Here is a 15,139-nt window from a genome sequence, read left to right as displayed (position 1 = left end):
CAGTCGTGCTGTGATTAAAACTTTCAATTGTGCGTAAATTGAACGTAAACCTAGGCCTAAGGTTATGCTTATTTTTCTTGTCGGGAATTGCAACGTGATTTTCATGGTTAGAAAAGTTTGTAGGTGTCGGTGAAAATCAGTTTTAATGTAAAAAAGGGTGAATTTTGACCTTATAAGGTTCAAAATGTTGTTTGAAACAAAACATCCACCACATAAACACATGCTGCAATAGCTATTGTATTGCCGCAATGGAAAGTAGGCTATTGTTTTTATGTGTGGTGCATGAAAGCAAGTCAAAACACTTTCATAACATGGGAAATTCATAAACTGTGTTAGGCATGGATAATAATTACAGATGAGAAAGGGGGCCATTGTGACAATTTTTGGTTTGGGCGTGTTTGGTGGGGCGGGGTTGGCGGGGCGGGGGGACGATTACAGGTGATTTGTCTGAAGTCTTACCAACGTCCGCTTTAGGAGTTAAATAGGTTGCAGAAAAATGCAATTATTACTTTCATGCCAGTTGGTCCTTGGATTACTTGTTTTGAAGATCAGCGGGTGAGTTGCGTGTGCGGCTTTACAAACGGATTTTTGGGAAATACACAGTTTGAGATAGGCCTACTTTTGGATTAAAGCGACTTTGAAGAGCAGCGGTCGAGTTGGGAGTGCACCTCGAAAACGATTGCTATTTTTAACACAGTTCAACATTCTGACCGATTTGGATTCCTGCGTTTGAAGAGCAGTGGTTGCAGAGGGACGGAAATGCCGAGAAGAAAGTCACAGAATATGAGACGCGATGGCTTCATCAAACACAGTAAGAATGTGGGTTTTTCTACATTGGCTTGTGTGTGCAGTCGTCAAGCTCCCTGCGGGGTTAAGCATGGTTCAAAGATGATCGGTCAAACGTTTGAATCTAGCTTTGTAACTCGCTTAGGTTGTGCCGTTGCAGGTGTGGTGAGGAGCCGTTTAGATGCTGTGTGCGCTTGGAAAAGCCACGATATAGACTATATAATTACAGAGAGCAAGAAGTTGATGCCATGTGTAAATGGTCAGCAAACAGTTGAGGAAAAGATAATGGCATTTGATGGGAAACAGACGTTGTTTGAGCGTACTGTGAATGTGCGGTGTGATGGATTGTATTGTGGAACATTTTCCAGATTAGGTGAAGTCGATGCGTTGTATGAGTGTGTACAGGAGAAGCTTTTGTGCAGTGACTCTTGTGTTCTAAATCTCGGAGGCCAGGTGTGTGCGATTGTGCGACATAACGATTACCTGGTGGTGTTGGATTTTAACAATCGTAATGCGCAAGGTTTCATGTGCGAGATGGGTACAAGCGTGGTTGTGTTTAATACCAATTTCCAAGATTTGATGTATCACTTGGAGAAGTTGTCGAGATCATTACAGGCCAGACATTTCACCGTGGTCGGTATACAGGTAGACATTGAACAGCTACAAGTTGGTCAACCTATTAACCCGACGGTAGATGTCAATGTTGAGATGGAAAATGTCGATGTTGTTGATAGCCATTGTGATTTGGCCTTATCGACCAGCAGAGCTTCAGCATGTGTAGATAGGCCTAGTACGGGCTACAGACACGAAGTGGTTGGTGATGTACAGGTGAAGCGCGCAAGAAACTATGCACAGGTTTGTGGAATGTATTCACCAACAAGCAAAGCCTTACCTTGTGTAGATAAACGTACGAATGACAGAGAGGAGGTAGTTGGTGATGTGCTAGTGAATTGCGCAGCAAACTATGCTCGGGTTTGTGGAAAGCCCTCTTTACCGGTAACTACCAAGCCAATTGACGGCGTTGTTGATAATGATGTATGTGTAATTGAAGACGGTGTTGAGTGTGTGAGCGAATCGTCTTCAGATACAAGATATTTCAACCCCATTCCATCACCTTTAGCTTTGGTATTGTGCGGGGAATTAAAGATAAGTTTTACTGGCAATTCTGATGTACAGTATGTCAACAAGACATTTCTTGGTGAGCCGCGTAAAATAACAAAGATGGTTGGCGATGGCAATTGTTTTTTTCGTGGTGTTAGTTACTCCATAAGTGGGTCACAGAATCACCACGCAATTCTGCGGGAGAGTGTATTAAAATATATGCTGGCACATGAAGATCAGTGTATTCTGGATAGAGGGTCACGTTCAGTTGCAGATTACATTACACGTACAGGAATGGCTAACTTAGGCTCATGGGCAACGGAGGTTGAAATGCACATGATGGCTCAGTTTTTGAACGTGGATATATACACATTTAGTAATAAGCAGTGGTTGAAATTCAGATGCCAGAACAGTACAGAGTTGACTCCAGGCATTTACCTGGACCATTTTAGAGGTTGTCACTATGATGTTGTTGATTCTGTTCATGTTGCAAGTAGGGATGGTCTTGACGATGTCCCATCCAGTTTTACGCCTAAATTATCTGTAATCGGCAAAGAGAGTCATGTAGTTTCTGATAATGATCTATCTTTGTCTGAAGATGATGTGGAGTGCATCAGTGAATTGTCTGCAAATTCAATGACTTTCAATGCACGTCCAGGATGTTTACTAGTACCAGTGTCTGAGAAAGGACATATCACGATACATGATGGAAATGTTTTTGATGCTGTTGACAAACACTATGTTGTTAAAACAGACAGACAGAGTGAATGGTTTGAGGCTGAGGTGCCTCAGGATGTTGTTGAGATAAGCAATAACAAGTGTGTTGTGGAATCTAACAGCAGTGTTCAACATATGCAACATGATACTGTAGGGTTACGTTCAGAAAATGAATATGTTGGAAAGGTGCACAGTACTGTAAAGATTGCAAAAAAAGTGGAAGGAGATGAAGAAATAGACATGAATGTTGATGTGATAAAACCATTAAATGATGAAGAGTTTAACCCTATAAGTTCAGTGATTATAGAACGTTTGTGTGAAAGACTTAAGCTTGAGCATAACAAACAGAAGGGTATACCTTCTAGGTTAGTTTCAAGCTCACCTTTAGGCAATCCTTGTGACATTAAGGCCATGACTTCAGATGGCAATGGGTTTTTCAGAGCAATCAGTCATGTTTTGAGTGGTACTCAAGCAAATCATAGAAAAGTGCGCCTTGCTGTTGTCAAATATATGAAAGATCATCCCACGTTATGCCATACATTATTAAAGGGAACGTACAACAGTGTAGTTGAATATATTAATACGTCTAGAATGAATTATGTCAAAACTGAAGTAACCAGACTTGAGATACAACTGATGTGTGATTTATTGCAAGTGCCAATTCATATTTTTAATGGCAAAATGTGGGTTGCATATAGCTGTTTTGGTGGGACAAAAACTGAAGGCGGGATATATCTTAATCATTCAAATATGCAGTATGGTGTGGTAATTTGTATTAAAACTGACAACAGGGAAGGGTGTGTTATGGCTTGCCAGAATGAAGTGAACTTGATTAAGATAGGATGTGTTACACGTGGAATAAAACGTTCTTTTGAAGAAATGTCTTGTGAGGTGTTGATAGATGAAGGTAGCAGTATTGATCAAGTATCACAATTGATGTCATCATTAGAAAATAAGCTTATTTCTCCAAAAAAGGTTAAATATCAAAGTAATGAGCAATACAGAAATCGTGTGAAGAGAAATATGCGTAAGAAGTACCATGTTAATTCTGATGCAAGGTTGAAGAAATTAGAGCAAGCTAACCTGAAATATGCATTAAATGAACAATACAGAACATGCAAAAAACAATCGGTTTTAAAGAGATACCAGCACAATGTACAGGTAAGGCGTGTTATTAATGAGTCAACAAGAAAAGCAAATCTTAAGAAATACCATGAAGATACACAATACAGACTTGAGAAAAGGAAATCAAGTATGCATAAATATAAAGAAAATGCACACTTTCGGGCTAGAATGAAAACAGCAAGTAAACAAAAGTATGAAGACAATGCAGAGTTTCAGTCTAGAGTGAAAATGGCAAGTAAGCAAAAATATGAGGAAAATGCACAATTTCGGGCTAGAAAGAAAATGGCAAGTATACAAAAGTATGATGAAAATACACAGTTCCGGGCTAGATTGAAAATGGCAAGTATACAAAAGTATGATGAAAATACACAGTTCCGGGCTAGATTGAAAATGGCAAGTAAACAAAAGTATGAAAGAAATGAGTTGCATAGAAATACTAAGAAAAATGCAAGTATGTTGAAATATGCTTCAAATAAAGAATTGAAGCAGTATTTGTATGTTGAAAATAAGAAGAGAAAAGTCAAACACATGCTAGAGCAGCAAAAATTCAATTCTGTAATGTTACATTTTTTGGATAAAGTGAAAGATGGACCAAGTTATGTGTGTTGTGTGTGTCATCGATTGCTTTTTAAAGATCAGGTGAGGCATTGCAATGAAAAAACATATATCAAGTCTCCATGTGCACAAGATGTTGCTGCAAAATGCATAACCAAAGATTATTTGCACATTTGCAATGCTTCTTGTCGTGTGGATTGTAAATGGAAAAATACACCTAGGTGTGAATTGTGGATATGTCATACTTGTCATTGTAAATTAAACAAAGGCCAAATTCCTGTTGAAAGTGTGCAAAATAACATGGCTCTTTCAAATGTTCCTAGTGAGTTGAGTACTTTAAATTCCTTAGAACAACATTTAGTTGCTTTACATATCCCTTTCATGAAACTGTTGGCATTACCCAAAGGAGGGCAAAATGGTGTGCATGGCCCAGTAACTTGTGTCCCTGCAAACATAGTTGAGACCACAAAAGTTTTGCCAAGAGCTGATGTGGAAAATTCACTTTTACCGGTTAAATTGAAAAGGAAATTAACATATAAAGGACATTACAAATATGAGTTTGTGAATTCAACAAATGTATTAAATGCATTTAAGTTTTTGAAAGAGAACAATAAATATTATTCAGACATTGATTTTAATAATGATTGGGTAAATGTGTTTGCACAACAAACGCATAACGATGTTCAAATAGATCAAGCATCAGACAATGAGGGGACTGAGGACGAGTTACTTCATGATAGACAGCAATATTGTATGTTTATGGATACATGTTTGCAGCCAGTGGACATTGGGCAAGAGGTTTTGGATCATTACTTAGATAGAATTTTGCATCTAGCGCCAGGTGAAGGTAACAGTCCCATTAAAATGTTGATGGACAAAGCTAATGAAGCAAAATGTTTCCCTGCGTTGTTTCCAAATGGATTACATACTTACCATGACAAAAGGCAATCACAAATAACTTTGTCCAGATATTTCAACATGAGAGTTTTAAATGCAGATACCAGGTTTGCTAAAAATGTTGAGTATATTTTTTATGCTCAGTATTTATCTGAGATACAACAAGTAGTATCTAATGTGTCCATAGCATTAAGAAAAGGAAAACAACACAAGAATCCAGCAACTGTTGATTCTAATCTGTTGAAAGATGAGGGAAGTTTACAGTCTCTGCTTCAAAACGATGAGGGTTATAGGTTTTTAAAACCCATTCGTGGTACCCCTGCTTTCTGGCAGGCTGCGCAAAAGGATTTGTTTGCATTGATTCGCCAATTAGGTATTCCAACTTGGTTCTGTTCGTTTTCATCTGCTGATATGCGATGGACAAATTTGTTGTCAACACTTTTGCTACAAGAAGGCAGGCATGAAACTCTTGAGGATTTGCAATGGGCAGACAAGTGTGAGTTATTGCGCCAAAATCCAGTCACTGCAGCTCGAATGTTTGACCACAGATGGCATTGCTTTTTGAAAGGTGTGCTTATGTCACCAGCAAATCCAATTGGTAAAATTGTGGATTACTTTTATAGAGTTGAGTTCCAACAACGTGGATCCCCACATGTTCATTGTCTGTTTTGGATTGAGAATGCCCCTCAGATAGACAAAGAGTCAGATGAGGATGTTGCTGCTTTTATTGACAATTATGTTACATGTGAGTTAGATTCTGAGGATACAAAGTTATATGAAACCGCATCAGCTGTCCAACAGCATAGCAAGAAGCATTCAAAGACTTGTAAAAAGAAAGGCACAACTTGTAGATTTAATTTCCCAAAACCACCTTCTGCACGTACTTTTATCACCCATAAAAAGGATGAAGATATGGACATCAAGACATGCAAATGCCAGCAACCTGATGTATGTCAATGCCTTAGCAATGTTGTTGCAAACAAAAGCTGTCAATGTGACGCATCTATCAATTGTGACTGTCCTATTAATAATTCATGTGAAATGGAGAAAAAAAGAGCCCAAGAGATTTTATCGTCTGTTAAAGATGCTATAGAAAATACTAATAACAACTTCAGCTCAACTGATTCATTATTTGACTCTTTAGGCATAACCCAAGACATATTTGAAACAGCATATGCAGTTCATGGAAACAAAACTCAAGTTGTTTTGAAAAGGCAACCACAACATGTGTGGGTAAATCAGTACAATAAGTCCCTTTTGAAATGCTGGAATGCCAATATGGATATTCAGTATGTTGTGGATGCATACGCTTGTATTGTGTACATAATATCTTACATATCTAAGGCAGAAAGAGAGATGGGGTTGCTCCTAAGTAATGCCCAAAGGGAAGCAAAAAAAGAACGTAACCTTGATGCAAAAAGTGCACTTAAGAAGATAGGCAGTGTGTACTTGCATAATCGTGACATAAGTGCGCAGGAGGCAGTTTATCGATTAACAAATATGCATTTGAAGGAATGTTCACGTAAAGTTATGTTCATTCCCACTGGTGACAATGTTGTCAAAATGAGTCTGCCTCTAGCTGTACTTCAATCACGAGCTGATACTGGACCTGTGTCAACTAATGATATGTGGATGACGAGCATCATAGACAGGTATAAAAGTAGGCCTGATGACAAGCTATTTCAGGATATGCCTTTAGCAACATTTGCATCTGAGTATAGGGTTCTTTGTACGACTGAAAAATGTAGAAACAAAGTGCAGTTAAAAAATGATTTGGGTTATGTTGTCCGTAGAACTCGTTCAAAACCTGCTGTTATACGTTATGCAAGTTTCTCAGAAACCAAAAGTCCAGAACTTTTCCACCAAACCAGTCTACAACTTTTTCTACCATATAGACAAGACATACAATTGAAACCACCAGGATTTAACAGCTTTGAGGAATTTTACAAACTTGGTCATGTGTCTCTTTCTGATGGCATACTAACATCTGTTAAAACTCTGGTAGATCAAATCAGAAGTCAATTTGAAGTGGATATGGAGATATTGCAGTCAGCTGAGCAACAACTAGAACATGCTGTTGTAGAAGATGCGTGGGGTCAACTATGTCCTGAACAAGAAATTGACAGGTTAGAATGTCAATTGGAAAGTAAAAATCAGGAGGACAGAGTAAATGACCCAGTAGATTCCATTCCAGACTTGGAAAATAACTCTTCACCACACTTTCTTTTTGAAAACCAAAAAAAATCCTTAGGTAGGGCTGAGGGTTTAGCATTAATTAGGTCACTGAATACAACACAGCTGTCCATATTTTACAGGATACGTCAATGGTGTTTAGAGAAAGTGCAGGGAAAACAACCGCCACCTTTTCATGTGTTCATCACAGGTGGAGCAGGCACTGGGAAAACTCATTTGATCAAAGCAATTCAGTATGAATGCAATCGTATTCTGTGTCAACAAAACAAAAATCCAGATGATTTGTGTGTTTTACTAACTGCTCCCACAGGTATAGCTGCCTATAATTTAAAAGCCACAACCATTCACAGTGCATTTTGCATAGGGACAGATGTAAAATTGCCATACACTCCCCTTGGTGAGGAAAAACTTAATACACTAAGAGCAACTCTAGGCAGTGTAAAGTTGTTGGTCATTGATGAGGTGTCCATGGTTGACCATAAACTATTAGCTTATGTACACGGTAGACTCAGACAAATAAAACAATCTGGTACTTCGTACCCATTTGGGAATGTTAGCGTGATTGCTGTAGGAGACCTATTTCAGTTAAGTCCAGTTAGAGGTACACCATTACATATGGACACATCAAATGTTAATTTCTGGAATAGCCTTTTTTCTGTTGTTGAACTACATACTGTTGTTCGTCAAAAAAATACACAGTTTGCAGAACTGTTGAATCGTTTGCGCACACGAGTTAAGACAAATGCTGTTCTTCAAGAAGACATTGCACTTTTACAAAGTCGTGAAACAGGCGAGGAAAGTCCAGCTCTGCATATATTCTCTACAAACTCTCAAGTACAGGAATATAACTTGCAACAGTTATGTCAAAATTGTAAGGAATATGTTTCTATTAAAGCTCAAGACTATGTTAAAAACCACAAAACAGGGAAGACAATGTTGAAACAAGGGCAACATAGTTCAGTACGTCAGACAAACTTATTGGATGAGTTATGCATAGGTGAAGGGGCACGTGTTATGTTGATTAAAAACATTGATGTATCAGATGGTTTAGTTAATGGTGTGTGTGGTTCAGTGGTGCATGTAGCTATACAGCCTGGAAGTCAATTCCCTACCTCTGTATATGTTAAATTTGATGATGATGACATAGGTATAAAGAGACGTAAACAATACATTTCAGATAACTCACAATTACAAATGGCTACACCTATTTTCCTCGAAGAAGAACGAGTTGATTACAAAGGTGGATTGCGTCGGCAATTCCCATTGAGACTAGCATGGGCAATAACTGTACATAAAGTCCAAGGTTTAACACTCGCAAAGGCAGTGGTTTCTTTGCACAAAATATTTGCACCTGGACAGGCATATGTAGCTTTGAGTAGAGTCACCTCTCTTGATGGTCTGATCATCAGTGATTTTACTGAAAAAGCTATTTATTGTAATCAGCACATATCCCAACATATTGCAAGCATGCCAAAGTTTTTGTGTGAAAACACCCTTGAAAAACCTATGTCTAACTGCTTTTCCATTTATCTTTTAAATGTACAAAGTTTACAAGCACATTTTCAAGACTTACAAACAATTGTTGCATCATTACATCCTGATTGTGTCGCAGTGACAGAAACATGGCTAGGTGACTCCTGTAGTCCTGAAAGATTTTCCATAACAGAATACTCTTTTCATCACAAACCAAGACGATTGTCATATGCTCATTCTAGTCGTGAATTTCATGCCCTGGCCACACAACAACATGGTGGAGTTGGGATGTATGTGCACTCTGCCAGATTGTATCAGTTTCCTACTTTTCCTGTTTGTAATTTGGAATGTATAGTTCTACAAATGAAAAACCCTGAACTTTTGTTAGTGGTCATCTACAGACCTCCATCATATAATTTGCGTATCTTCCAAAAACATCTCAAACACTTGATGGATGCGTTGACAGTGTTGAGTGATAACATCATTTTGTTGGGAGATTTCAATGTAGATGTAAACAAACCTAATGAGCACATTAAGTTCATGGAAACCAATAATTACACCCAACTGGTTTCAGGATCAACCACAGAAGCTGGTACATTAATAGACCATGTGTATATCAAAAACACATCCACATATAAAATACACACACAAGTGATGCCTTTATATTTTTCAGCTCATGAAGCTATTTTATGTACTGTTACACATTGATAAAGATATTGCATGTCACTACTTTTGACTGGTTTTGTCCCAGCTTATATGTAGACTATGCACAAACTACTAAGGAGTTTGTATTGCATCTTCCCTGTGCCTGTTGCGTGTCCATGACCATGGAAACGTCAGCAGGTACAACAGGTGTCACACCTGTGTGTCATCGGTGTCTCTGTCTCTACACGTTGATATAGGCAAACTTAACTAATAAATCATGATTGTGTGAGTCAACTGCATTCTAGATATTACATACCATTCCAACCAAGCTTTTTTGTGAGGATGGGAACTGGGTCTGCCATAGTCAGTCCCCAGTTTAATCGCAAAAATAACTTTGTATTGCACAGCACAAAAATATACACAATATAGTTTTGCTTAACAATCCATTTTGCTCTGTCAACCATCAGTTGATATGATGTACTGTAGATTATTAGCCTCTATTACATGTTAGTTTAGTTACACCAAGGGTTCGCTTTAACATAAATGCATCATCATGGCCAATGGATACAGCATTATTCTTATTAGAACATTCCGCCACACATATCCTTTACCTTACCCCAAGCCTACATCTAAACACATGTAACACCCACAACACTTCTTACCATCATGATGTTGCATTCATGTTTTGCTTTCCCCAATGGCTAAAAAAGCAAAAGATACTGGTAGTGGTACTTTCACATTTGTGGAATGGGGTTCAACTCCCTGCAGTGTCCTTGCTCAAAGCCACCACATATAAAAACAAGACTAATAGATCTCTATACACATTACCACACGCACATAATATCCCTAACGCCCACTATCAATAACTACTGTATTCCAATGTATTATGTTGATATACTGCAAGACACTGACTTCTTATATGTCTGTGCAAATTAATTGGCTGACCTATAACAGTGTTTTTATCTGTCATCCAATATTTCTAAGTGACCTTGTATCTATGTCTTACCACAAATACACTTTCTATGATTACATGCATCCTTGGCACACACACATTCAATGAGTTAAAGAACTGTCTTGCCTTCTGTCATCCTCAAGTTGATTTATCATCTGTTGGCCTTTTTACCACCACTGCCCTACATGCATACACACCTACAATATATAACCTGATCTTGTCTTTAACTTTTACTTTGCAGCACACTGTCTTTCTTGACTCATTTCCATTCTGTCATCCCAAGTTTGCACACATACACCCCTACAGTATAACCCAAATGAAATCATTACACACACACATCATCTTTTCTTAATAGTTTCTTCTTGACCAACTTGAGATTCTTCTCACCACCTACAAAGCCTTAAACAACCTTGCCCCTTCATACCTGACAGATCTCCTCCATTGCCCCATTCACCCCCAGTGTACCAATACTCTGCTGCCAACACTCTCACCCTCACCACCAGGACCAAATATCACACCATAGGGGACAGAGCTTATACCATCGCCGCCCCTACCCTCTGGAATTGCATCCCCCTGGCTATCCGCAATGCTGACTCACTGCCATCCTTCAAAAAGCACCTCAAAAAAATCACCTCAAAAATCTGTTCAACATCACTTGCAAATGTACATAATGGTACATAATGTGTTTGTTATTTGTTGTGTGGTGTTTTACATTGTAACAGTAATACTCACTAGGTGACCTTTCACAAACTATGTAGGTTGCAATGCTGTGTCTGTGCAGTAGGTGGCACTATAGAATCCCCAAGCCACACCCTAGGCCTGAGCTCCGTCTCTGACTAGCGATATCAATAACAAAGAAGCCCACCAAAATTGGTTCATTTTCATGAATGTACACGTCAACCACAACAGACAACACACTAGGTGGCGCTGAAAAGTTCTTAAGCCACACCCTAAGCCAGAGCTCTATCTTTCAGTAGCGGCAGCAATAACACACAAAACCACCAAATTTGGTTCATTTTCATCAATGTATGTGTCAACCACAACAGACAATGTGCTAGGTGGCGCTATAGAGTTCCTAAGCCACACCCTAGGCCAAAGCTCCGTCTCTGACTAGTAGTAGCTATAACACCCAAGTCCACCAAATTTGGTTCATTTTCATGAATGTTTGTGTCAACCACAACAGATAACATGCTGCTAGGTGGCGCTATAGAGTCCCGAAGCCACACCTTAGGCCAGAGCTCTGTCTCTGACTAGCAGAAGCAATTCCACATTTAGCTGCCAAATTACATCCAATTCATAACCTTTTTTCTGCCTATAACACCAACTTCCTGTTTCTTAATAAAACGCCATAATTCAAACCTTCGCCATTTCAATATACTTCAAAAATTCAAAAATCTGTTCGCAATTCCTCTCGGGCAACCCCTCAAGATCATTTTAGTGCTTATATGACATGATTTCGATAAAATGTCTAGGAGAAGTGTTTCAAAATACATGATGTGCAAAATTCATAAAGATAATCATAACTCAAATTCTTCTAATATTTACTATAGAGTGTAAATGTAAAAGTTGTTTAGATTAATAAAACACACATGCCCACCAAATTTGGTTTATTTTCGTGCATGTATGTGTCAACCACAACAGACAGCTCAATAGGTGGCGCTATAGAGTCCCTGAGCCACACCCTAGGCCAGAGCTCTGTCTCTGAGTAGCGACTGTAATTTCACATGTAGCTGCCAAATTACAAGAGTTTTGGAGCATGCCAAGTTGGTGAAAAAGGGTCGCACGGGCTAAGAGGAAAAGAGAATAATAAGAATAATAAGAATAATCTGAGCAAAAACAATAGGGCCTTGCACCTACGGTGCAGCCGCTGCTACAGCGGCCGCACCTCGGTGCTCGGGCCCTAATAATAATCTGAGCAAAAACAATAGGGCCTTGCACCTACGGTGCAGCCACTTTCAGTGGCCGCACCTCGGTGCTCGGGCCCTAATAATAATAATAATCTGAGCAGAAGCAATAGGGCCTTGCACCTACGGTGCAGCCGCTGCTTCAGCGGCCGCACCTCGGTGCTCGGGCCCTAAATATAGCCGCAAGCGGCGATGGCGGGCCCGAGCACCAGCGGTGCGGAGACCTGTGAGATTTTGGAATCTAACAAAGCAACATGTGCGTGTTGGTGGGCATGTGCATGAGCAACACACATGCCCACCAAATTTGGTCAATTTTCCTGAATGTATGTGTCAGCCACAACAGACAATATGCTAGGTAGCGCTATAGAGTCCCTAAGCCACACCCTAGGCCAGAGCTCTATCTCTGACTATCGATAGCAATAACACTAGAAAGACACAGACAGAGGGGGTAGAGACAAATGGATCAATAGAATAGAATATACACTTTTTTGATCCCGTGAGGGAAATTTATTTCTCTGCATGTAACCCAATTTAACCAAATTAGTGAACACACACAGCACACAGTGAACACACAGTGAGGTGAATCACACACTGACCCAGAGCAGTGAGCTGCCTGCCCAACCAGCGGTGCTGGGGGAGCAGTGAGGGGTTAGGTGCCTTGCTCAAGGGCACTTTAGTGGTGGACTGGTTGGGGATTGTACCGGCAACCTTCCAGTTACAAGCCCCAAGTCCTAACCAGTAGGCCACGGCTGCCCAGAGTGAAGGAGGGAGGGAGGAAAGAGGGAGGGAGGGAGGGTGTGTGTGTGTGTGTGTGTGTGTGTGTGTGTGTGTGTGTGTGTGTGTGTGTGTGTGTGTGTGTGTGTGCGTCTGTGTGTGTGTGTGTGCGTGCGTGCGTGAGAGAGAGAGAGAATGACGGGGGAGGGGTGAGAGAGTGTCTGTGAGTCTGTGTGGAGAAGTAGCAGGGGACGAGAGAGACATGCAGCTGAGAGAGAGAGCACCTACTCCTGCTCAGCTAAATGGATGGAGTATAAGACATATGCAAACACAAATAAACCTAAATACTCACTTACTGTGAACATGGCTAAAGTCAAAATTTCAAAATTGCAGCATAGGTTGATATGATTATAATTATTCGTCAACTCGCTTCAAAATATTTTAGCTAAAACTGTGTCCACCACAATCATTAATGCACTTTTAAAAAACACAAACAACACCAAATTCAAAACTTTGCATATGACTGTCACTACAAACACACTAACTAATACTCCATCAAATTTCATCCAAATTAGTCACTGTTTTCTACCTATAACACCAACTTTCTGTTTCTTTTACAAGACACCTAGATTCAAACCTTCGCCATTTCAATATACTTTTGTATACTTTTTAATATACTATACTCAGAGTAGTGAGCTGCCTGCCCAACCAGCAGCGCTCAGGGAGCAGTCAGGGGTTAGGTGCCTTGCTCAAGGGCACTTCAACTGTGGACTGGTCAGGGATCGAACCGGCAATCCTCCAGCTACAAGCCCCAAGCCCTAACCAGTAGGCCACGGTTGCCCAAAGGGTGTGTGTGTGTGTGTGTGTGTGTGTGTGTGTGTGTGTGTGTGTGTGTGTGTGTGTGTGTGTGTGTGTGTGTGTGTGTGTGTGTGTGTGTGTGTGTGTGTGTGTGTGTGTGTGTGTGTGTCTGTGTCTGTGTCTGTGTCTGTGTCTGTGTCTGTGTCTGTGTCTGTGTCGGTCTCGGTCTCTGTGTCTCTAGAAAGCCGCGCGTGTGTCAATGTGTGTGTGTTAGTTAGGGAGGACCCGAGAAGGGGGGTGACAGAGTGCGTGCGTGTGTCTGTTAGTTGCAACAGAGAGAGAGGCAGAGAAGGACAGAGAGGAGGGGCTGTGTGATTGGGCAAATATGAAATTAAAAATAACTCACTTTCTGTTAACATGGTTAAAATCAAAATTGCAGCATAGCTTGATATGATTATAATCATTCATCAACTCGCTTCAAAATATTTTAGCTAAAACTGTATCCACCACAATCATTAATGCGCTTTTAAAAATCACAAACAACACCAAATTCAAAACTTTGTATATGACTGTCACTACAAACACACTAACTAATACTCCATCAAATTTCATCCAAATTAGTCACTGTTTTCTGCCTATAACACCAACTTTTTGTGTCTTTTATAAGACACCTAGATTCAAGCCTTCGCCATTTCAATATACTTTTGAAATTCAAAAATCTGTTCGCAATTTCTCTTGGGCAACCCCTCAAGATCATTTTACTGCTAAAATGACATGATTTAGACAAACCGTCTAGGAGAAGTGTTTCAAAATACATGATGTGCAAAAATCAGAAAATCTCACATAATTCAAATTCTTTTAATATTTACTATATAGTTTCAATGTAAAAGTTGTTCGGATTAATACAACACACATGGCCACCAAATTTGGTTCATTTTCGTGCATGTTTGTGTCAAACACAACAGAAATCGCTCTAGGTGGCGCTATAGAGTCCCTGAGCCACACCCGTGGCCAGAGCTCTGTCTCTGAGTAGCGACGGTAATTCTACATCTAGCTACCAAATTACAAGAGTTTTGGAGCATGCCAAGTTGGTGAAAAAGGGCCGCACGGGCTAAGAGGAAAAGAGAATAATAAGAATAATAAATATAGCCGCAAGCGGCGATGGCGGGCCCGAGCACCTGCGGTGCGGAGACCTGTGACATTTCGGAATCTAACAAAGCAACTTGTGCGTGTTGGTGGGCATGTGCATGAGCAACACACATGCCCACCAAATTTGGTC

At 40.0% G+C, this 15,139-nt stretch overlaps 1 protein-coding gene across 1 annotated transcript in view; it reads left to right on the top strand.

Moving 5' to 3' along the window:
• Positions 1 to 4,257: 4,257 nt before the first annotated feature.
• Positions 4,258 to 15,139, top strand: part of LOC134077598 (uncharacterized) — a 33,561-nt gene continuing 22,679 nt past the window's right edge. The window contains exon 1 of the mRNA XM_062533301.1: positions 4,258 to 9,538. Coding sequence (XP_062389285.1) covers positions 4,258 to 9,538 — 5,281 coding nt within the window. The remainder of the gene's footprint in view (positions 9,539 to 15,139) is intronic.

Source organism: Sardina pilchardus, chromosome 3 (assembly GCF_963854185.1).
Source record: "Sardina pilchardus chromosome 3, fSarPil1.1, whole genome shotgun sequence".
In the NCBI taxonomy this organism is placed as follows: domain Eukaryota; kingdom Metazoa; phylum Chordata; class Actinopteri; order Clupeiformes; family Clupeidae; genus Sardina; species Sardina pilchardus.
Note: the sequence above shows the minus strand (reverse complement) of the source record. Positions and strands in the feature narration are given on the sequence as shown.